The following is an 18,070-nucleotide window of genomic DNA, read 5'->3' on the forward strand; positions in this document are numbered from 1 at the left end:
GTCTTACTTGTTTGGGGGTGCCCGGTCTCCTGGCACCCCTCACCTCCAATGAAGCAGGAAACCCAATAGAGAATGACATTTTCTTTTTAAGTAAAATTTAATTGTTTAAAACATAAATAATGCCATAGGTAATGCTTGAGGAAGGCTTAGCATAAGCCGAAACGCGTCGCATTACATATGGCATTATTTATGTTTTAAACAATTAAATTTTACTTAAAAAGAAAACGTCATCCTCTATTGGGTTTCCTGCTTCATTGGAGGTGAGGGGTGCCAGGAGACCGGGCACCCCTAAACAAGTAAGACCCTGATATTAATTGTTCACAGTTCAACGGAGCGCTGAAGTATATTTTTTATTTTTGACTGTATTAACTGCTAGGAGCATTGCCATGTTGAGGCACACATAGTGACTAGTTCTGTAGTATGGACCTGCAAGGCTGTGAGGAGCCCCTATGAGTCATAGTAAGTGTACCTAGTGCCTCTATATGACATCATATTACCGATGTTTTCTCTCTACAGCATTGTATTACCCATGTTGTATCTTCTGCAAACACTTTTTGTGAAAAAATACCTCCTACTTCTGACAGACCAGTGATTCTGTCGATAGTCCTCATTCTTCTGGAGATAACAACCTAGTCATAACAGTCAAATTATACTGTTGGCTGTAAAATATTACAATTTAAACATATGTCCTTTCTAATGACCCTGCCTTCCCTTTAAGCTTTCCTTCCTGTCCAAAAACCTTTGTCTGCGTTCACATTAAGGTCTGTTTGGTGACCAGCTATTTAAGTAAACATGAATAATAAGTAACATCTTTTCTCCTTCCTGGCAGACAAAGTACATGATGAAATTGAAAGAGTGATTGGTTTGGCTCCACCTCAAATGGAGCACAGAAAACAAATGCCATATACCGATGCCGTCATTCATGAAATCCAGCGCTTTGGGGATATTGTTCCGGGTAATGTTCCACGTGCAACTTCTGAAGATGTCACATTCAGAGGCTATTTTCTTCCAAAGGTGAGAAAAATTGCTCAGCTTTATATTCCTGCTTGGGAGGTATCCAGTATAGTCAAAGTGAAGGCTAGTAGGTCATGTGCTCGAGTACTGAGTGGCAGTAGAGGCACAAATAAGTCTTTTTGCCTTGACTGGCACATCTAGATGCTGGGCTAGGACAGCAAACTAAATCCTTGCCCTAAGCGAAGCAAAAGCTAGCTATGACTCCAAGAATATTTGAATAGCTTCATCCAGAGGTGTAACTGAAGTTCATGGTCCAGTCCTTTGTTTTTCCTGCTGGATATATCTGAATGACTAGCAGTTAACATTCCATTAATCATCATACCAACTGTAATCTACATTAGGATCACTCCCACCTTTATGTGCCTTTGTGTCATTTGCTGTTTGTTACATCACGTATTGCTGTTCTATAGGGTATACCTCATAACGGATTGTTATTTTTACCCTCTAGGGCACTCTTGTTATCCCATTGCTGCACTCCACACTCAGAGATAAAACCTACTTTGAGAAACCCGATGAGTTTTATCCAGAACACTTTCTTGATTCCAAAGGAAATTTTAAAAAGAACGAGGCCTTCATACCCTTCTCAATAGGTAATACTTATAATGCTTTATTAATAGTAGGGGCCACTTCATTAAATCCAGATGATATATCTCATAAAGACTTTTACACAGCAAATCATTTGCCAATGCTTAAGAGTGCTGACTTCTTTTTCTCTGGACAGCCAACATTGTTTATAGACACATTGGAAAACCATAATGAATCATAAAGATTATAAGTATCTATATGTGTCTATAGGTCAGCTACTGATATCAATTAAGTACCAGAAATGTTACTTTGAGCTGTAAAATGATGATTACAGTCATAATGACCTGCTAATTACCAACGAATACAAAAAAAATTCACGGATTCATCTGTTTTTTTGTTTTTTTTTTACTGGACACTGGAAAATAATGCCTTGTTTTTTATAGACTGCTAGGAAGACAAACAATTGTTAATATGTTGGCTGCATGTCTTCCTGCTTGCACAGTAAGATGTATAACTGAACCACATACAATTGTTGCTTGCATAAACAAGCTGAACAGCCAGTGAACAAAGGTTTGCCCATTCATCGGCTGAATATTGTCCCATTTACATGACCCAATGAGGAAAAAAGGATATTCAGGTCTAAGTTAGATCCCTTGAAAAGGGTTGTCCAGGAATGCACAAGATGGCTGCCTTCAGTGCAGTCTGTGGTAACCCGCCTTAGAGTGAGAGAATGCACAGACCAGAAAGGGAAGGGGGCTGCGGGCGGGTGAGAGCCTAACACTACACTATTCTGCCAGAAGTCAGATTGGCAGGGATCGTGCAGGTGAGATCTTCAGGGTGTGGAGAGTACCATTTTAATGAAGATGTTTGGCTTTTCAAGTTGGTGAAGTAACAACCAGACCAAAATGGGAAGGGGGCTATGGGCGGGTAAGAGCCTAACTCTACACTATTCTGCCAGAAGTCAGATTGGCAGGGATCACGCAGGTGAGATCTTGAGGGTGTGGAGAGTACCATTATAATCAAGATGTTTGGCTTTCCATGTTGAAGTGCAGTAACAACCATTGGAATAACGTGTCAATTATAACAGATCAAAGGCCCAAAGCTTCATATCAGATATGTAAAAAACTTAGTTCCATTCAGTTGTAATCTCGAATTATTTCTCATCTTCTCTCAATATTTTCTGTTCATCCTTGTAGGTAAGCGGAGCTGTGCGGGAGAAACTTTAGCTAAAATGGAGCTATTCCTCTTCTTCACAACACTTTTACAAAATTTCACTTTCCAGTCGACACCAGGAGCCAAACTGGACCTCTCTCCTGCCCTTGGGGCTACAAACTCCCCCAAACCCTTTAAGATCTGTGCTATATCTCGCAGATGAGCTAGGCTTTCAGTCCATGTTGGCATAACACATCTTGTATCTCATCATCATTGTTTAAAGAGGTTCTCCACCAAATCTTGCCAAGTAGAATCTATTGTTCTCTATCAGTCATATCCACCTGAAAGTGAATCTCTGACCACTATAAAAATTAATCAGAATTTTGTACCCATCTAGATTAAGATTTATGTCTGTCTATCAACTATGACATTTGTAATGAGGTTGTCAAGTGGGAAGTCATTAGCAACAAGTCTGTCTAAATATATATAAATGTATGTCTCATATATTTTTGTAATAAAACTTTACAAAAACTAATAACTCCTATCTATAGAGTATTACTGGACCTTTTGTTTGTGTTACTCTTTTCTCTAAAATACAAAGCCTTGAAAAAAGTGCTCAACAAAAACACGATTGTATAATAATAATAATAATTATAATCTTTATTTCTGTAGTGCCAACATATTCCGCAGCACCAGTGAAGTAGTTAAAGGGGTTGTCTAGGGAGAATACTATTGATGACCTATCCTCCAGAATAGGTCATCAATAGTTGATCGGCTGGGGTCCGTCACTTGGGACCGAAATCAATCAGCTGCATGGGTGCATGCTGTCAGCAGCGCAAATACACACAGGAAGAAGTAGAAGTCTCCACTTCAACTTCTGAGTAGTGGCTGGCGATTTCAATGGGTAGAGGAAAGGTGAAGCACGCTTTATGGTATTTATATAGAAAGCAAATAACGGTTTACACCTGTCACAGTAATGACCATGAAGCTTAACCCCTTCCTGCCCCATGATGTAAATATATGTAATGAGAAGAAAGAGTTGATAACAAAATGACATATATTTATGTAATGTAGATGGCACAAACTCCGAAGCTGAACTCGCACAATCTACAGCGGGAGCCGGCCGTGACTGACAGCCAGGGTTCTGCTGCCACTGCGATGTCCTGAACACTCCCTGCCAATAACCCCTTACATGCCCCAATCAATATTACTCACGGCATATACAAGGTTAACTAGTGACAGTCCACCATAAAGGTGGAAAAACCGAGTGTGCTGGCCACTTGTGGCCAAGCCAAGTCCATCCACCGCAGACAATGGACAAATAAATTTCCTGCAAAACTGTGCGGCCATCAGTGTGACCAGCTGCAGCATGGGTTTCCACATGTAATCTGTTTATCTAGTTAAGATAAATATGGAAACAGAAATAAGCTCACTACAAAGAATCAGTATTAATACCAAGCTTGCTACATAGATTTCGTCTAAAACCAAGCTTGCTGCATAGATTTGGTCTAGAACCAAGCTTACTACATATATTCAATACGGAAACTGAGCTTACCACATACTTATGGTAATAAAACCAAGCTTGTTGCATAGATACAGTACCTTAACCAAGCTTACTACACAGATATGATACCACTACTGGGCATACTAAGTAGATACAATAAGGGTGGTTTTGTAACTGTTGGAAATCTGCGTTTTATGATGGAAAAGAACAGCGCCGAATGAACCTCATTGACTGACCAGCTGCAGTGTCCAGTAGGGTGACTCCGGACACAGGGCATATGTTGAGGAGCTCGGAGGGTAGAGTGGACACTTGCCACGGTGGTACCTACAAGGCTCCCTCCCGGAGGGACACGCGTAGCCTCGGCCAGAGCAGCGCTGGGCCTCTTCCGGACATGCCTAGAGGAGGGATGGCCAATAAACATGAAAACAGGATACAAGGTTGTCACAAGTGACACCACCATTCCGTCACCCACCGGAATGAATCTCGGTGGTAAATAAATGTTAGAAATGTTTGCAGTTACCAATTAGAGTCTTGATCAGACACAAGTTGAAGCATAAGGCCTTTTTATTGTATTATTAATAATAATATTCTCTCTATCTCTACAGAGACATTACATATGCACAGCTAACATGTGCCGGCTGTGCAAAAAGGAAATGGTCTACTGCTTTATGGTCATTCCTGCTTATGGCTCTGGCACTCATCGGGGAACTCCTATTGTATCGATGTAAACATTGGCATCAAAAGATCCTTTAGGAGGAGTGTCTCTAGTCTTCCTGATGTGGTATTCAACAGTCCCAGTTGTCATGAGGTTCACGGGCATCACTAGTTGTACTAGCGCACAATCCCCATTTGAATTTGGCACGAGTGTTGCTCGCAATTTCCTGTCTCCAAACATCCACCAGACATCTGCACGAGGTCTCTGTAAGCCACTTGGGAAGTTGGAGAAATCCTTTATCTTGTCCATATTGATCCCTTCAGCACAGTAATCTTCAGGTAGGCTCCCGTAGTCTACCCCACTTTGGTTGCCAGATAATTATCTGTGAAGACAAGTGTAATTTCCGGAGTATGAGACCACAGCGGGGGAATCTGACTCCTGGCCAAGGGGGAAAACGGCAAACTCAAAGTATGACATGAATCATTAGTCTGAGGTGTGTAGTTATGGTCAAACAGTTTTATCATGCATTTCAACCCTTCAGGATCGATGACATAACTAAGTGGAAAGGATATTGTGCCTAGGTGTGGCCTTGCTTTAGCACAAATTATATAATTCTCTTTGCTGAAGCTATGTGCAGTGTATCTTAACCATTTTAACCATTCATTTTTTCCTTCATAACCCACTTCTAAGGCTAGCTGGTCTTCCATTGTGAGATTTGTAAACCTTACAGTGTTGCCCATGCTTTAAACCATAGTTTCACTCTGTGCTTTAGTTATTTCTTTATATTCTGTGGTCTTATTTTGCTTTCTCTGTATAAAGAAATATTCTATTAGATTTGTTCCAGAAACCCATGCTCCAATAGCAAAGAGACTCTGATCTTTTAGAGTAGGATTTTGCAGTGTGATCAACAATTGGTTGCAATCTTTTGTTATTAATAACCTTTGTTTCAAACTTTGTGCATCTCTCCTTGACATTCTATAACCCCAATCCTAGGCAGTAGTCCATAATGCTTGGGGCCAACCTGTGCATTCAGTTCCAATATCAAGAAAACAGTTCCTTTGCTGCAGTATGATGCCCACAGTTTATCAAATGACACGTGTCTACCAGTATGGTACTTGTCACTCCTTCTATAAAAGTTAAATTCAGAGCTCTACCAGTATCCTCCCATCATGTAGGATAGGGTTGAATATAATGATAACCTCTGACAATTTCAGGGTTCTCATCAATAGCATTCCCCAGATTTACCAATACTCCAAAAACAAATGCTATTCCTTTCATTTTGTCCTTACTGAGGAGGTCCAGGGGAAAGGGGTGTGGATTTCTTCACTGGGTTGAGGTGGAGACCACCTAATGTTGACCTCCCTTTGTAGTGGATTGAACTGGAAGCCCCTCAGCACACTGCCCCTGCTCTGCTGGTGTTACCTTTTTACAGTGAGATTGGTGAATCCAGGTCTGCCTTTCCGCAATCTCTATTGCAGTAGCAGTGGTCAGGAGTACCTGGTGAGGTCCTTCCTACTTGGGAGTCTTCCAAATCTTTTTCTTTATAACCTTCATGAGAACCCAATCACCTGGCATCAATTTCTCTTCCAGATGTACTGGTTCCTCTGTAACAGAGTTAGAGGGAATGATTTGTTTCGATTGTAACAATTTAGCCATATACTCAGCAAGAGTTTGCTCTGCTTCTTCATTTGTCCTGATCACACTAAATAGGGGTAGTCTATATGGTTTCCTATACAACATTTCAAATGGACCTAAGCCTTCCTTGTTAGGTGTAATGTGCATGCTTAGTACTGCTAAGGGAAGGCAATATACCCAATTCCTGCCTGTCTGTTCCATAACCTTTTTCAATTTATTCTTTAATATTCCATTATGTCTTTCTACCAGCCCTGCTGACTGAGGGTGATATGCACAATGATTTTTTAAGTCTATGTGAAGTACTTCTCCTAGCTTGGTGATTATCTTATTTACAAAATGTGTCCCAAACCTAGGTATTATTTCCCTTAGTAATGCTTTTGCCACTGTAGAGGCATCTGTTTGACTTGTGGGAAATACATTTGGTTAAAGCATCTGTGATAACTAGGCAGTATTTCTTACCTTTACATTTGTTTAATTCTATGTAGTCCATACAAATGTGTTGAAAGGGATATTGAGGTGTAGGACAGTATCCCCTCCTTGGTTTTCTATTCCCTTGTGCATTGTGTTTAGCACAAATAATGCAAGACAAACATTTTTTTAGAGTAGCTGGTAAACCCATAGGCTGTGAATACTTTAGATATGAGTGCTACCATCCCCCCTGTTGAGACATGACACAGGCCATGGCTCAAAACTGCTGCATATCTGAATATTTGGGTCAGATAAGATTTTTTTTGTGGAGATGTACAACCCATCTTTTTGTACAGCTCTTTTGTCCACCCAATGTTTTATTTCTTCTGGTGGGGCATGTATTTGCATGTCTAATATTGGTGTTTCTAACACATGCATTAGTGGTGTTAATGAGGCAGTTTTAGCAGCCTCAATGGCCTTCCTGTTCCTTAAAGAGACAGTATCCTAGTTTCAAATATACCATCATAGGGGGTACATCGAATTTCCTTCCCCATGTCTGTCTTGGTGGTGGCCCACCATTTGTCAGGACTTGCAAAAAGCTGAGTTTCTGCAGCAGCTGTCAGGACAAACACATAAGATGGCTCCACCAAGAGAGCAGTTAGTTTGCAGCCTAAGATCTCAAACCGTACTGATCCATCTGATGCAAATTTGATGGATGCAGATAGGGCTTATAAGATGTCAGTACCAATAACAGAGACATGAGTTACAACAGGGCAGAATAATCCACAAACATCTATCCACATTGGAAATGTGATATTCTTTAAGCAAATTCACTATTAATCTGATCCTGCCTGCAATGTCTCATCAAATTTGTGAAAAAAACCTTTTCCTGACTGCTCAAGATTCTCAATGCCCCCTCCTTTGTAGACCCATTATGTACTTTTACATCATCTAGCTCCACCCCTTTGATTATGGTTGTTCACATGGTTCTTCATGCTTTTATTTGAAATTTACAATCTGCAAGGGGGAAGAAAATTTGTTATCCTCAGTCAATATTTGCATCACGCATTTTACATTCATCACAGCCTGAACACTGGTCATTAACTTTTATCCATCCATATGGTCAAGTCTGTCTCGCTCATATAAATCTTAATATTATAATATATACCATATAATCCTCTGCAAAAAAGGCTGACTAGATACATTTTTTCTACATAACATTCTCACAGAGAGAGTACAATACTAACAGCATTTAGCGGTTATACAGACGTCCAACCAATCGCAAAACTCACATTTACACAAAAAACAGCAAAAATATACCTTAAAATTCCTGTATGCTTTCTATTTTTAATACAATATAATTCATTATAAGTTTCTTATTCCATTCATGCTTGGTTTCGTTCTCTTCCTGTTACTGAAGTCCGAGAATGACAGCCCCCACCTTTTCAAAATAACTCTGACTGTTATCTCTTTGTGAAACAGCATATGCCAGCTGTGCAAAAAGGAAATTGTCTGCTGCTTTATGGTCATTTTGTGCATATTGTGAGACACCGAAGGGGTTAATTGTGGACGGCCGGGATGTTTCGCCCAGTGGGTATGAAGGGAGTTCATGTCTCACTATGTGAGACATAGAGAAAAAACTGGAAATGTGATGTGATCTAAAGCATATAGTTGCAGAGATGCTTTTTGTAAAACATGTTTTGGGCCTGTTTTTTTTTGGAATGGATGGCAGGTTTGGTAGTGGGGCTGTCCATTCCACCCCCCTCCACTCCAGATCTTATTAGGGGGAGTCAAGCTCCCCAGGTGTAGAGGCTGGGTAGTTAACCCAGTCTATAAAGTCTGCAGCTTTTGCAGATAGAGTGGAGGCCGGGTGCAGCTAGGTTGCTGGAAGCTGCTGCTGCTCTCAAGAGACACTGTGTTTCTGATCCAGGTAACAAGAAACGGGACTTTGTACAAAAGTGCTTTATGTTCGTACAGCTGCAGCGAGCAGTTTCGTATAGTCAGGGAATGACTCTGTTTAGTTAGCACTGGAGAAGAAGGATTTTTTGTTTATGCCTTAAGGATAAGGCTGTGTTTTGTTTATTTTGGACTTTTTAATAGACGCAGGCCATGCCTGTATTTGGACTACATACCTGTGTCCTGGTCTCTGACTGCCGTTTACACTGCGATCCCGCTCTCTACCTGAGCTGGATCTCTCACTATATATATATATAGATAGATAGAGAGATAGAGAGATAGAGAGATAGATAGATAGAGAGATCTAGATAGAGATATACACAGACAATACATATACAGCTAAGATATGCCAGCTGTGCAAAAAGGAAATAGTCTACTGCTTTATGCTCATTCCTGCTTATATACAATTAAGAAGTCCTCCCCCTCCCATCAAGTAAAAAGTGCAGAGTTGACAATTCAACCCATTATCCACATGTTGAAGTTAGCCTTACAATGGAATAAGATAAGGTGTCTAAAGGTTGTTTCTCCAGACATACTAACTAGAGATGAGCGAACGTACTCGTCCGAGCTTGATGCTCGGGCGAATATTAGGGTGTTCGGGATGTTCGTTATTCGTAACGAACACCACACGATGTTCGGATGTTCGGGTTACTTTAACTTTCTTCCCTGAGAAATCATTTCTATATGCGCTCAATGGGGCCGGCGGCAGCAGCGCCAACCCCATTGAGAACATATAGAAGACAAATCCTTCTTCTCTGCCACAGCTGTAACAGCTGTGACAGAGAAGAACGATGTTTGCCCATTGAATTCAATGGAACCGGCAATACAGCCGACTCCACTGAATGCAATGGGCTGCCGGCGATCGCGGGATGAATTGTCGGAAAGGGGTTAAATATATAAGCCCTTTCCTGCAATTCATCCAGAAATGTGTAAAAATAAAAAATATATATATACTCACCTGGTGCCGACAGACGGAGTTCAGCGCGGCAGGCTGCAGTTCTCCTGAACTGCTCTGAACAGCTGTGAGTACTATTCAGCAGCCGGGGATTTAAAATCCCCGCCTGCTGAATAAGATGCCTCTGAATGGTCACAGCCTGACCAATCAGAGGCCAGCCCTCACTCACACCCATTCATGAATTCATGAATGGGTGTGAGTGAGGGCTGGCCTCTGATTGGTCAGGCTGTGACCATTCAGAGGCATCTTATTCAGCAGGCGGGGATTTTAAATCCCCGGCTGCTGAATAGTACTCACAGCTGTTCAGAGCAGTTCAGGAGAACTGCAGCCTGCCGCGCTGAACTCCGTCTGTCGGCACCAGGTGAGTATATATATATTTTTTTTTTTTACACATTTCTGGATGAATTGCAGGAAAGGGCTTATATATTTAACCCCTTTCCGACAATTCATCCCGCGATCGCCGGCAGCCCATTGCATTCAGTGGAGTCGGCTGTATTGACGGCTCCATTGAATTCAATGGGCTAACATCGTTCTTCTCTGCCACAGCTGTTACAGCTGTGGCAGAGGAGAACTTGCTGTGTCGTTCCCATCATTTTCTTGAATTGCCAAGATTTTCACACATGAAAACCTTAGCGAGCATCGGCGAAATACAAAAATGTTCCGGTCGCCCATTGACTTCAATGGGGTTCGTTATTCGAAACGAACACCCGAACATCGCGGGAAGTTCGTTTTGAATAACGCGAACCCGAACATTTTGGTGTTCGCTCATCTTTAATACTAACCTTACCACTAACTGAACTATCTCCTTATCAGAAAAGCTTTATTGAAGGTCAGTGGCTTACAGACTAAATAAACATTAGGAAAACTAAATAATGATCTCATTGTATAGTATTCCATTTGATCTATATACGTATAAAATTATTCCAACAATAAATGAGCCGCAGACTTGAGTAATGTACCTCAGGTCCGTTAAAACTTTATTTGACATGAACTTGTACAAGGATACAAGACGGCCATGCAGGCAAAATAGTAGATTTAAGATATGGGAGGAAAACACAGGATGACACCGGTCCTGCAGGCCAAGTTATCTGACAGGCACCGCTCCTTAATGAGGAAAATCTCTAGAGGAGGATAAGGGTAGGGACACTCCACAGACACTCTTGGTTATAGTTCCTCTGCATGGTGATCTCGACCTGGTCTCTCCGCTCTCTCTCTCCTCTGTCTCTCACTCTTCCATGGTTACTGGCATGTAGATCCTCAGAATTACAGCTCCTCCTCTTCCATTCTTCCGTCCCATTCAGTTAAGTAAAAGAGGAGCAGGTAGGCAGAATAGTCAGGGTGAAGTCAGTGGTCAGTATCCAGGTAGTATTTGTTGCACTACAGGTAGCAGAATTGGGGGAAGCCAGGAGTCAGTACACAGGAAGTATCGGTTGCAATACAAGAGGAGCAGGCAGCTAGCTGCGTCAGGGAAAGCCAGGGGTCGGTACATAGAGTAATTGTTTAAGGACAAAGGAACAAGAAAGAGGGGAGCTTGATTACAGGCTGGGAGCTCAATAACCATGCACTGAGGGAGGGCCAGGAGCAGCTTTAAATAGTGCGTCTAATTAGTGTGGGGTGGAGCAAATCTGGAGATGGGTTGCAAGAGCAACAAATGGGCAAGGTTTAGGCAGAGAAGCTGTCCGGCAGGCTGAACAACTCAACAAGGAGAAACGCCACCTAGAGCACAGTTCTGATCGCTCCTATATTTTGCCACTCTTCCTTTTCTCTCTTTGAGACCTGCTCCTGCTAATTAAGTAACAGAGAAATATCCACACCCATATCAGCTGCAACCAGGTTAACGGACATTACCTCAAGGGGAGTTGGGCTGCTGTGTGTATTCCCCAGTTCTTTAGAGCCCCAGGAGTCACCTCCTTGGTGTGAGCCTGGACCTTGATGAAGACCTTGAGAAGAGCTAAAGAACAAAGACACTGCTTCTGTATTGTTTTACCTGATGATCCAACAAAATTTCTACGGCACCACAAGGGTACAAAATCGAATGTGATTCCAAAAGCGTATCTTGACTTGGCGCAGACTCTATAATCTTACCTTCAGTCAGTTCATACATTTAAGTGAGCACCATCAACTCCAGCGTCCTGAGTAGAGTCCCAAGAAAATAGTGGGTTTTTCTTTTTCTACAATTGCCAATATTGGTTTCTGCTGCACAACCTGTTCTGTTTCTCTATTTTCAGGATTACCGGAAATCCATCTATGAAAACTCAAAATCTGCTTTAGCAATTGGTTCATCTTTAACATGCTTAAATCCAGGGATTTTATGCATCCTGTGGGAGAACTAGGTATATTGCTCTTCTTTCTTTTTAACTGGATACAGTGCAGTTATACAAGGAGAATTGGTTTCTTTTTATGGGCCTGGCCTGTAGTAAGGCATGAACTGTTACTTCAATGGCTGCCTCTTGTGTGGGTTCAGAGGGTACTGAGGTGTGCGAGGAAGCACAGCCCCTTATTTCAGCTTGACCAAGACGCGTGGGAGCAGAAGCTTCCCAAAATATGTCTTGCTAATTTCCCCTAGTGACTGTTGCCTTAGTAAGCTGGCCTATATCTGCAGGGGGTATAGACTTGTTAGCTTTTTCCAAGAAGACAAAAATTTTTAACAAGCAAATTAACTGTTCATCCACCTCAGATTTGAAGATAACAGTACCATCAGGTGAAAAGTGGATAGTGTTGCTGCATTAGTCAATATCTGCATTAGGTATGGGAGTTTAAACTACATCTGTAAGACTCCTTGCTTCATTTTCCCTTATTGTAGACACTCATGGATTCAATGTAATGGTCTGCCCCTGTCTCCGCCCTTTCCAAATTCAGTGGAAGGAATGAAGCTGCACTAAGAACTATTGTGATGTGAGGATACTAGCAGGGCGGTCTCATACTTAGTGAATTTGGTAGCTGAAGGTTTTTTCTAAATTTGTGCTCAATAAAGTATTTCCATGCCTTCGTGAGGGACCGTGACAATACAGGACCCATAACACCTCTGGTACCTGCCCAAAAACTTGTTACAAATAGGGGATACTCCAGCATCTCTGAAAACTGATCAAATTTTCCTTCTGCCTTATAATATAGGCAGGGCAATAAGCAATGAACCTGGGTTCTTACCTATTCTGTATTTCCTGCGCCTCACACGGGTTCTTTGTGCGTGGAGGTGACAGACTGTATTTACTGGAAGATAGTCCCCATCCTTTGAATTAATACTTCAGTGGTGCTAGGTGGTTAGTTTCTCCTAATAAATCAGGTACAGACCTGCCAGCATGAAGAGGCGAAAACGCAGTCTCAAATCCCGGACAAGCCCCCAAAAATATAGGTTCTTTATTTGTATCAATGCAGATTCAGGAAAGAAATCTTGTATTCTGAACACAGGGGGCATACACTTTTTATACAACTTACACAAAATAAATTCCTTTCTTATATGCAGATTAGCTACATTCTCTCACATTGCTATGTAGGTGTACTATCGTTTTACTCATACAAGCTGCTGTCTCATTTCCTTAGCCTAGGGCTTCTTTCCCACGAGCGTATATCGGCCGCCATTTTCACGGCCGGCCGATATACACTGTGATCTGATGCATTGGATTCCAATTAGAGATGAGCGAACGTGTTCTTCCAAGCTTGATATTCGTGCGAATATTAGGGTGTTCGGGATGTTCGTTATTCGTAACGAACACCATGCGGTGTTCTGGTTACTTTCACTTCCTTCCCTGAGACGTTAGCGCGCTTTTTTTGGCCAATTGAAAGACAGGGAAGGCATTACAACTTCCCCCTGTGACGTTCAAGCCCTATACCACCCCCCTGCTGTGAGTGGCTGGGAAGATCAGGTGTCACCCGAACATAAAAGTCGGCCCCTCCCGCGGTTCGGCTCAGATGCCTGGTGAGTTAGCTGAGGGACAGTGCTGTTTGTACCGGAGCTGCTGTAGGGAAAGAATTGGTAGTTAGTGTAGGCTTCAAGACCCCCCAAAGGTCCTTATTAGGGCCACTGATAGCTGTGTGTTGGCTGCTGTTAGCAGTGGCAATTATTTTTTTTCTCAAAATCGCCTCTGCAGAGCGTTGCACCCGGCATTAGGGACAGAAGTGCTGCATAGGCAGGGAGAGTGTTAGGAGTGAGTGTAGCCTTCAAGAACCTCAACGGTCCTTTCTAGGGCCATATTTATCCGTGTGCAGTACTGTCCAGGCTGCTGTTAGCTGTGCTGCATTTTTTTTTGCTTCTCAAAATCGCCTCTGCAGAGCATTCCACCCTCCATTGATACTGCAGGGAAAGAATTGTATAGGCAGGGCCACAACACAGTTATTATTCATAGAATATACGCAGTGCGGCCTTTTGCTTGTAAAACAAGTGAAAATAATTCTATTTGTCCTGCCTCTGTCCGTCCTAAGGGCTGTGGACACGTGTCGGCTGCGTCTGCAACCTGTAAAAATCATACACACCCAGCTATGTTTTACTCCTGGCTTCGCCATTTGCTTTCCTTAATTGGGAAAAAAAATACCTGCTCTGCCACAGTTAATAACTCTGCTACCCTCACGTTCTGTGACACATTAGCAGGAAAACAGCACAGTTATTAAACTTCTCATGTTCATAGAATATACGCAGTGCTGCCTTTTGGTGCAAAAAAACGGAAAATAATTCTATTTGTCCTGCCTCTGTCCGTCCTAACGCCGGTGGACACGTGTCGGCTGCGTCTGCAACCTGTAAAAATCATACGCACCCAGCTACGTTTTACTCCTGGCTTCGCCATTTGCTTTCCTTAATTGGGAAAAAAAATACCTGCTCTGCCACAGTTAATAACTCTGCTACCCTCACGTTCTGTGACACATTAGCAGGAAAACAGCACAGTTATTAAACTTAGATTATTCATTCACTAGAGGCAGTGGGGCCTTTCATTTTCAAAAAAGGGAAAAAATTATATTTGGCCTGCAGTCTTGCGCCAATTTATCAGCTGCCTGTGAAATCAAATCACTGGAATACAGCATGCTGAGAGGTAGGGGTAGGCCTAGAGGACGTGGACGCGGCCGAGGACGCGGAGGGCCAAGTCAGGGTGTGGGCACAGGCCAAGCTCCTGATCCAGGTGTGTCGCAGCCGACTGCTGCGCGATTAGGAGAGAGGCACGTTTCTGGCGTCCCCACATTCATCGCCCAATTAATGGGTCCACGCAGGAGACGGTTATTAGAAAATGAGCAGTGTGAGCAGGTCCTGTCCTGGATGGCAGAAAGTGCTTCGAGCAACCTATCGTCTACCCGCAGTTCTGCGCCGTCCACTGCTGCCAATCCGAATCCTCTGTCTGCTGCTCCTCCTTCCTCCCAGCCTCCTCACTCCACTACAATAACAACTGCTCAGGAGCGGGAACACTCCCAGGAACTGTTCTCGGGCCCCTGCTTAGATTGGGCAGCAGCGGTTCCTCTCCCACCAGAGGAGTTTATCGTCACTGATGCCCAACCATTCGAAAGTTCCCGGGGTCCGGGGGAAGAGGCTGGGGACTTCCGCCAACTGTCTCAACAACTTTCTTTGGGTGAGGAGGACGATGACGATCAGACACAGTTGTCTTGCAGTGAGGTAGTAGTAAGGGCAGTAAGTCCGAGGGAGCAGCGCACAGAGGATTCGGAGGAAGAGCAGCAGGACGATGAGGTGACTGACCCCACCTGGTGTGCAACGCTTACTCAGGAGGACAGGTCTTCAGAGGGGGAGTCAAGGGCATCAGCAGGGCAGGTTGCAAGAGGCAGTGCGGTGGCCAGGGGTAGAGGCAGGGCCAGACCGAATAATCCACCAACTGTTTCCCAAAGCGCCCCCTCGCGCCATGCCACCCTGCAGAGGCCGAGGTGCTCTAAGGTCTGGCAGTTTTTCAGAGACGCCTGACGACCGACGAACAGTGGTGTGCAACCTTTGTCGCGCAAAGCTCAGCCGGGGAGCCAACACCAACAGCCTCACCACCACCACCATGCGCAGACATATGATGGCCAAGCACCCCGCAAGGTGGGACGAAGGCCGTTCAGCGCCTCCGGTTTGCACCCCTGCCTCTCCCCCTGTGCCCCAACCTGCCACTGAGATGCAACCCCCCTCTCAGGACACAGGCACTACCGTCTCCTGGCCTGCACCCACACCCTCACCTCCGCTGTCCTCGGCCCCATCCAGCAGTGTAGTTCAGCGCACCGTCCAGCCGTCGCTTGCGCAACTGTTGGAGCGCAAGCGCAAGTACGCCGCCACGCACCCGCACGCTCAAACGTTAACCGTCCGCATAGCAAAATTCATCAGCCTTGAGATGCTGCCGTATAGGGTTGTGGAAACGGAGTCCTTCAAAAGTATCATGGAGGCGGCGGCCCCGCGCTACTCAGTTCCCAGTCGCCACTACTTTTCCCGATGTGCCGTCCCAGCCCTGCACGACCACATCTCCCGCAACATTTTACGCGCCCTCACCAACGCGGTTACTGCCACGGTCCACTTAACTACGGACACGTGGACAAGCACAGGCGGGCAGGGCCACTACATCTCCCTGACGGCACATTGGGTGAATTTAGTGGAGGCTGGGACAGAGTCAGAGCCTGGGACCGCTCACGTCCTACCCACCCCCAGAATTGCGGGCCCCAGCTCGGTGGTGGTATCTGCGGAGGTGTATGCTTCCTCCACTAAAGCACCCTCCTCCTCCTCCTCCTCTGTCTCGCAATCAAGATGTGTTAGCAGCAGCATGTCGCCAGCAGTCGGTGTCGCGCGGTGTGGCAGCACAGCGGTGGGCAAGCGTCAGCAGGCCGTGCTGAAACTACTCAGCTTAGGCGATAAGAGGCACACGGCCCACGAACTGCTGCAGGGTCTGACACAGCAGACCGACCGCTGGCTTGCGCCGCTGAGCCTCCAACCGGGCATGGTCGTGTGTGACAACGGCCGTAACCTGGTGGCGGCTCTGCAGCTCGGCAGCCTCACGCACGTGCCATGCCTGGCCCACGTCTTTAATTTGGTGGTTCAGCGATTTCTGAAAAGCTACCCACGCTTGTCAGTCCTGCTCGTAAAGGTGCGCCGCCTCTGCGCACATTTCCGCAAGTCCCACACGGACGCTGCCACCCTGCGCACCCTGCAACATCACTTTAAGCTGCCAGTGCACCGACTGCTGTGCGACGTGCCCACACGGTGGAACTCTACGCTCCACATGTTGGCCAGGCTCTATGAACAACGTAGAGCTATAGTCGAATACCAACTCCAACATGGGCGGCGCAGTGGGAGTCAGCCTCCTCAATTCCTTTCAGAAGAGTGGGCCTGGTTGGCAGACATCTGCCATGTCCTTGGTAATTTTGAGGAGTCTACCCAGGTGGTGAGCGGCGATGCTACAATCATTAGCGTCACCATTCCTCTGCTATGCATCTTGAGAAATTCCCTGCAAACCATAAAGGCAGCTGCTTTGCGCTCGGAAACGGGGGCGGGGGAAGACAGTATGCCGCTGGATAGTCAGGGCACCCTCCTGTCTATTTCTCAGCGCGTACAGGAGGAGGAGGAGGAGCATGAGGAGGATGAGGAGGAGGGGGAAGAGACAGCTTGGGCCACTGCTGACGGTACACCGGCTGATTGCCTGTCATCCTTTCAGCGTGTATGGCCTAAGGAGGAGGAGGAGGAGGAGGAGGAGGAGGAGGATCCTGAAAGTGATCTTCCTAGTGAAGACAGCCATGTGTTGCGTACAGGTACCCTGGCACACATGGCTGACTTCATGTTAGGATGCCTTTCTCGTGACCCTCGCGTTGCACGCATTCTGGCCACGACGGATTACTGGGTGTACACACAGCTCGATCCACGGTATAAGGAGAACCTGCCCACTCTGATTCCCGAAGAGGAAAGGGGTTCGAGAGTGTTGCTATACCACAGGACCCTTGCGGACAAGCTGATGGTAAAATTCCCAGCCGACAGCGCTAGTGGCAGAAGGCGCAGTACCGAGGGCAAGGTAGCAGGGGATGTGCGTAGATCGAGCAGCATGTACATCCCAGGCAGTGCAACAGTCTTTACGGGCCTGGCCAGCTTTATGGCTCCCCACCAAGACTGTGTCACCGCTCCCCAGTCACGGCTGAGTCGGCGGGAGCACTGTAAAAGGATGGTGAGGGAGTACGTAGCGGATCGCACGACCATCCTTGGTGACGCCTCTGCCCCCTACAACTACTGGGTGTCGAAGCTGGACACGTGGCCTGAACTAGCGCTGTATGCCCTGGAGGTGCTTGCTTGTCCTGCGGCTAGCGTTTTGTCGGAGAGGGTGTT

The 18,070-nt window shown here is 45.1% G+C and overlaps 1 protein-coding gene across 5 annotated transcripts in view; it reads left to right on the forward strand.

Moving 5' to 3' along the window:
* The window catches only part of LOC136620599 (cytochrome P450 2C14-like), a 274,638-nt gene extending 271,246 nt beyond the window's left edge, over positions 1-3,392 (forward strand). For 2 of the 5 annotated variants that reach the window (XM_066595501.1, XM_066595477.1), the window contains exons 8-10: positions 830-1,014; positions 1,463-1,604; positions 2,736-3,388. In XM_066595501.1, the coding sequence (XP_066451598.1) occupies positions 830-1,014; positions 1,463-1,604; positions 2,736-2,914 (506 nt within the window). In that variant the 3' untranslated portion in view covers positions 2,915-3,388. Of the gene's footprint in view, positions 1-829; positions 1,015-1,462; positions 1,605-2,735 lie in introns of all 5 variants that reach the window. The other 3 variants (XM_066595485.1, XM_066595493.1, XM_066595468.1) reach the window with 2 other exon arrangements.
* The last annotated feature ends 14,678 nt before the right edge of the window (positions 3,393-18,070 follow it).

This window comes from Eleutherodactylus coqui, chromosome 1, assembly GCF_035609145.1.
Source record: "Eleutherodactylus coqui strain aEleCoq1 chromosome 1, aEleCoq1.hap1, whole genome shotgun sequence".
NCBI classification, from domain to species: domain Eukaryota; kingdom Metazoa; phylum Chordata; class Amphibia; order Anura; family Eleutherodactylidae; genus Eleutherodactylus; species Eleutherodactylus coqui.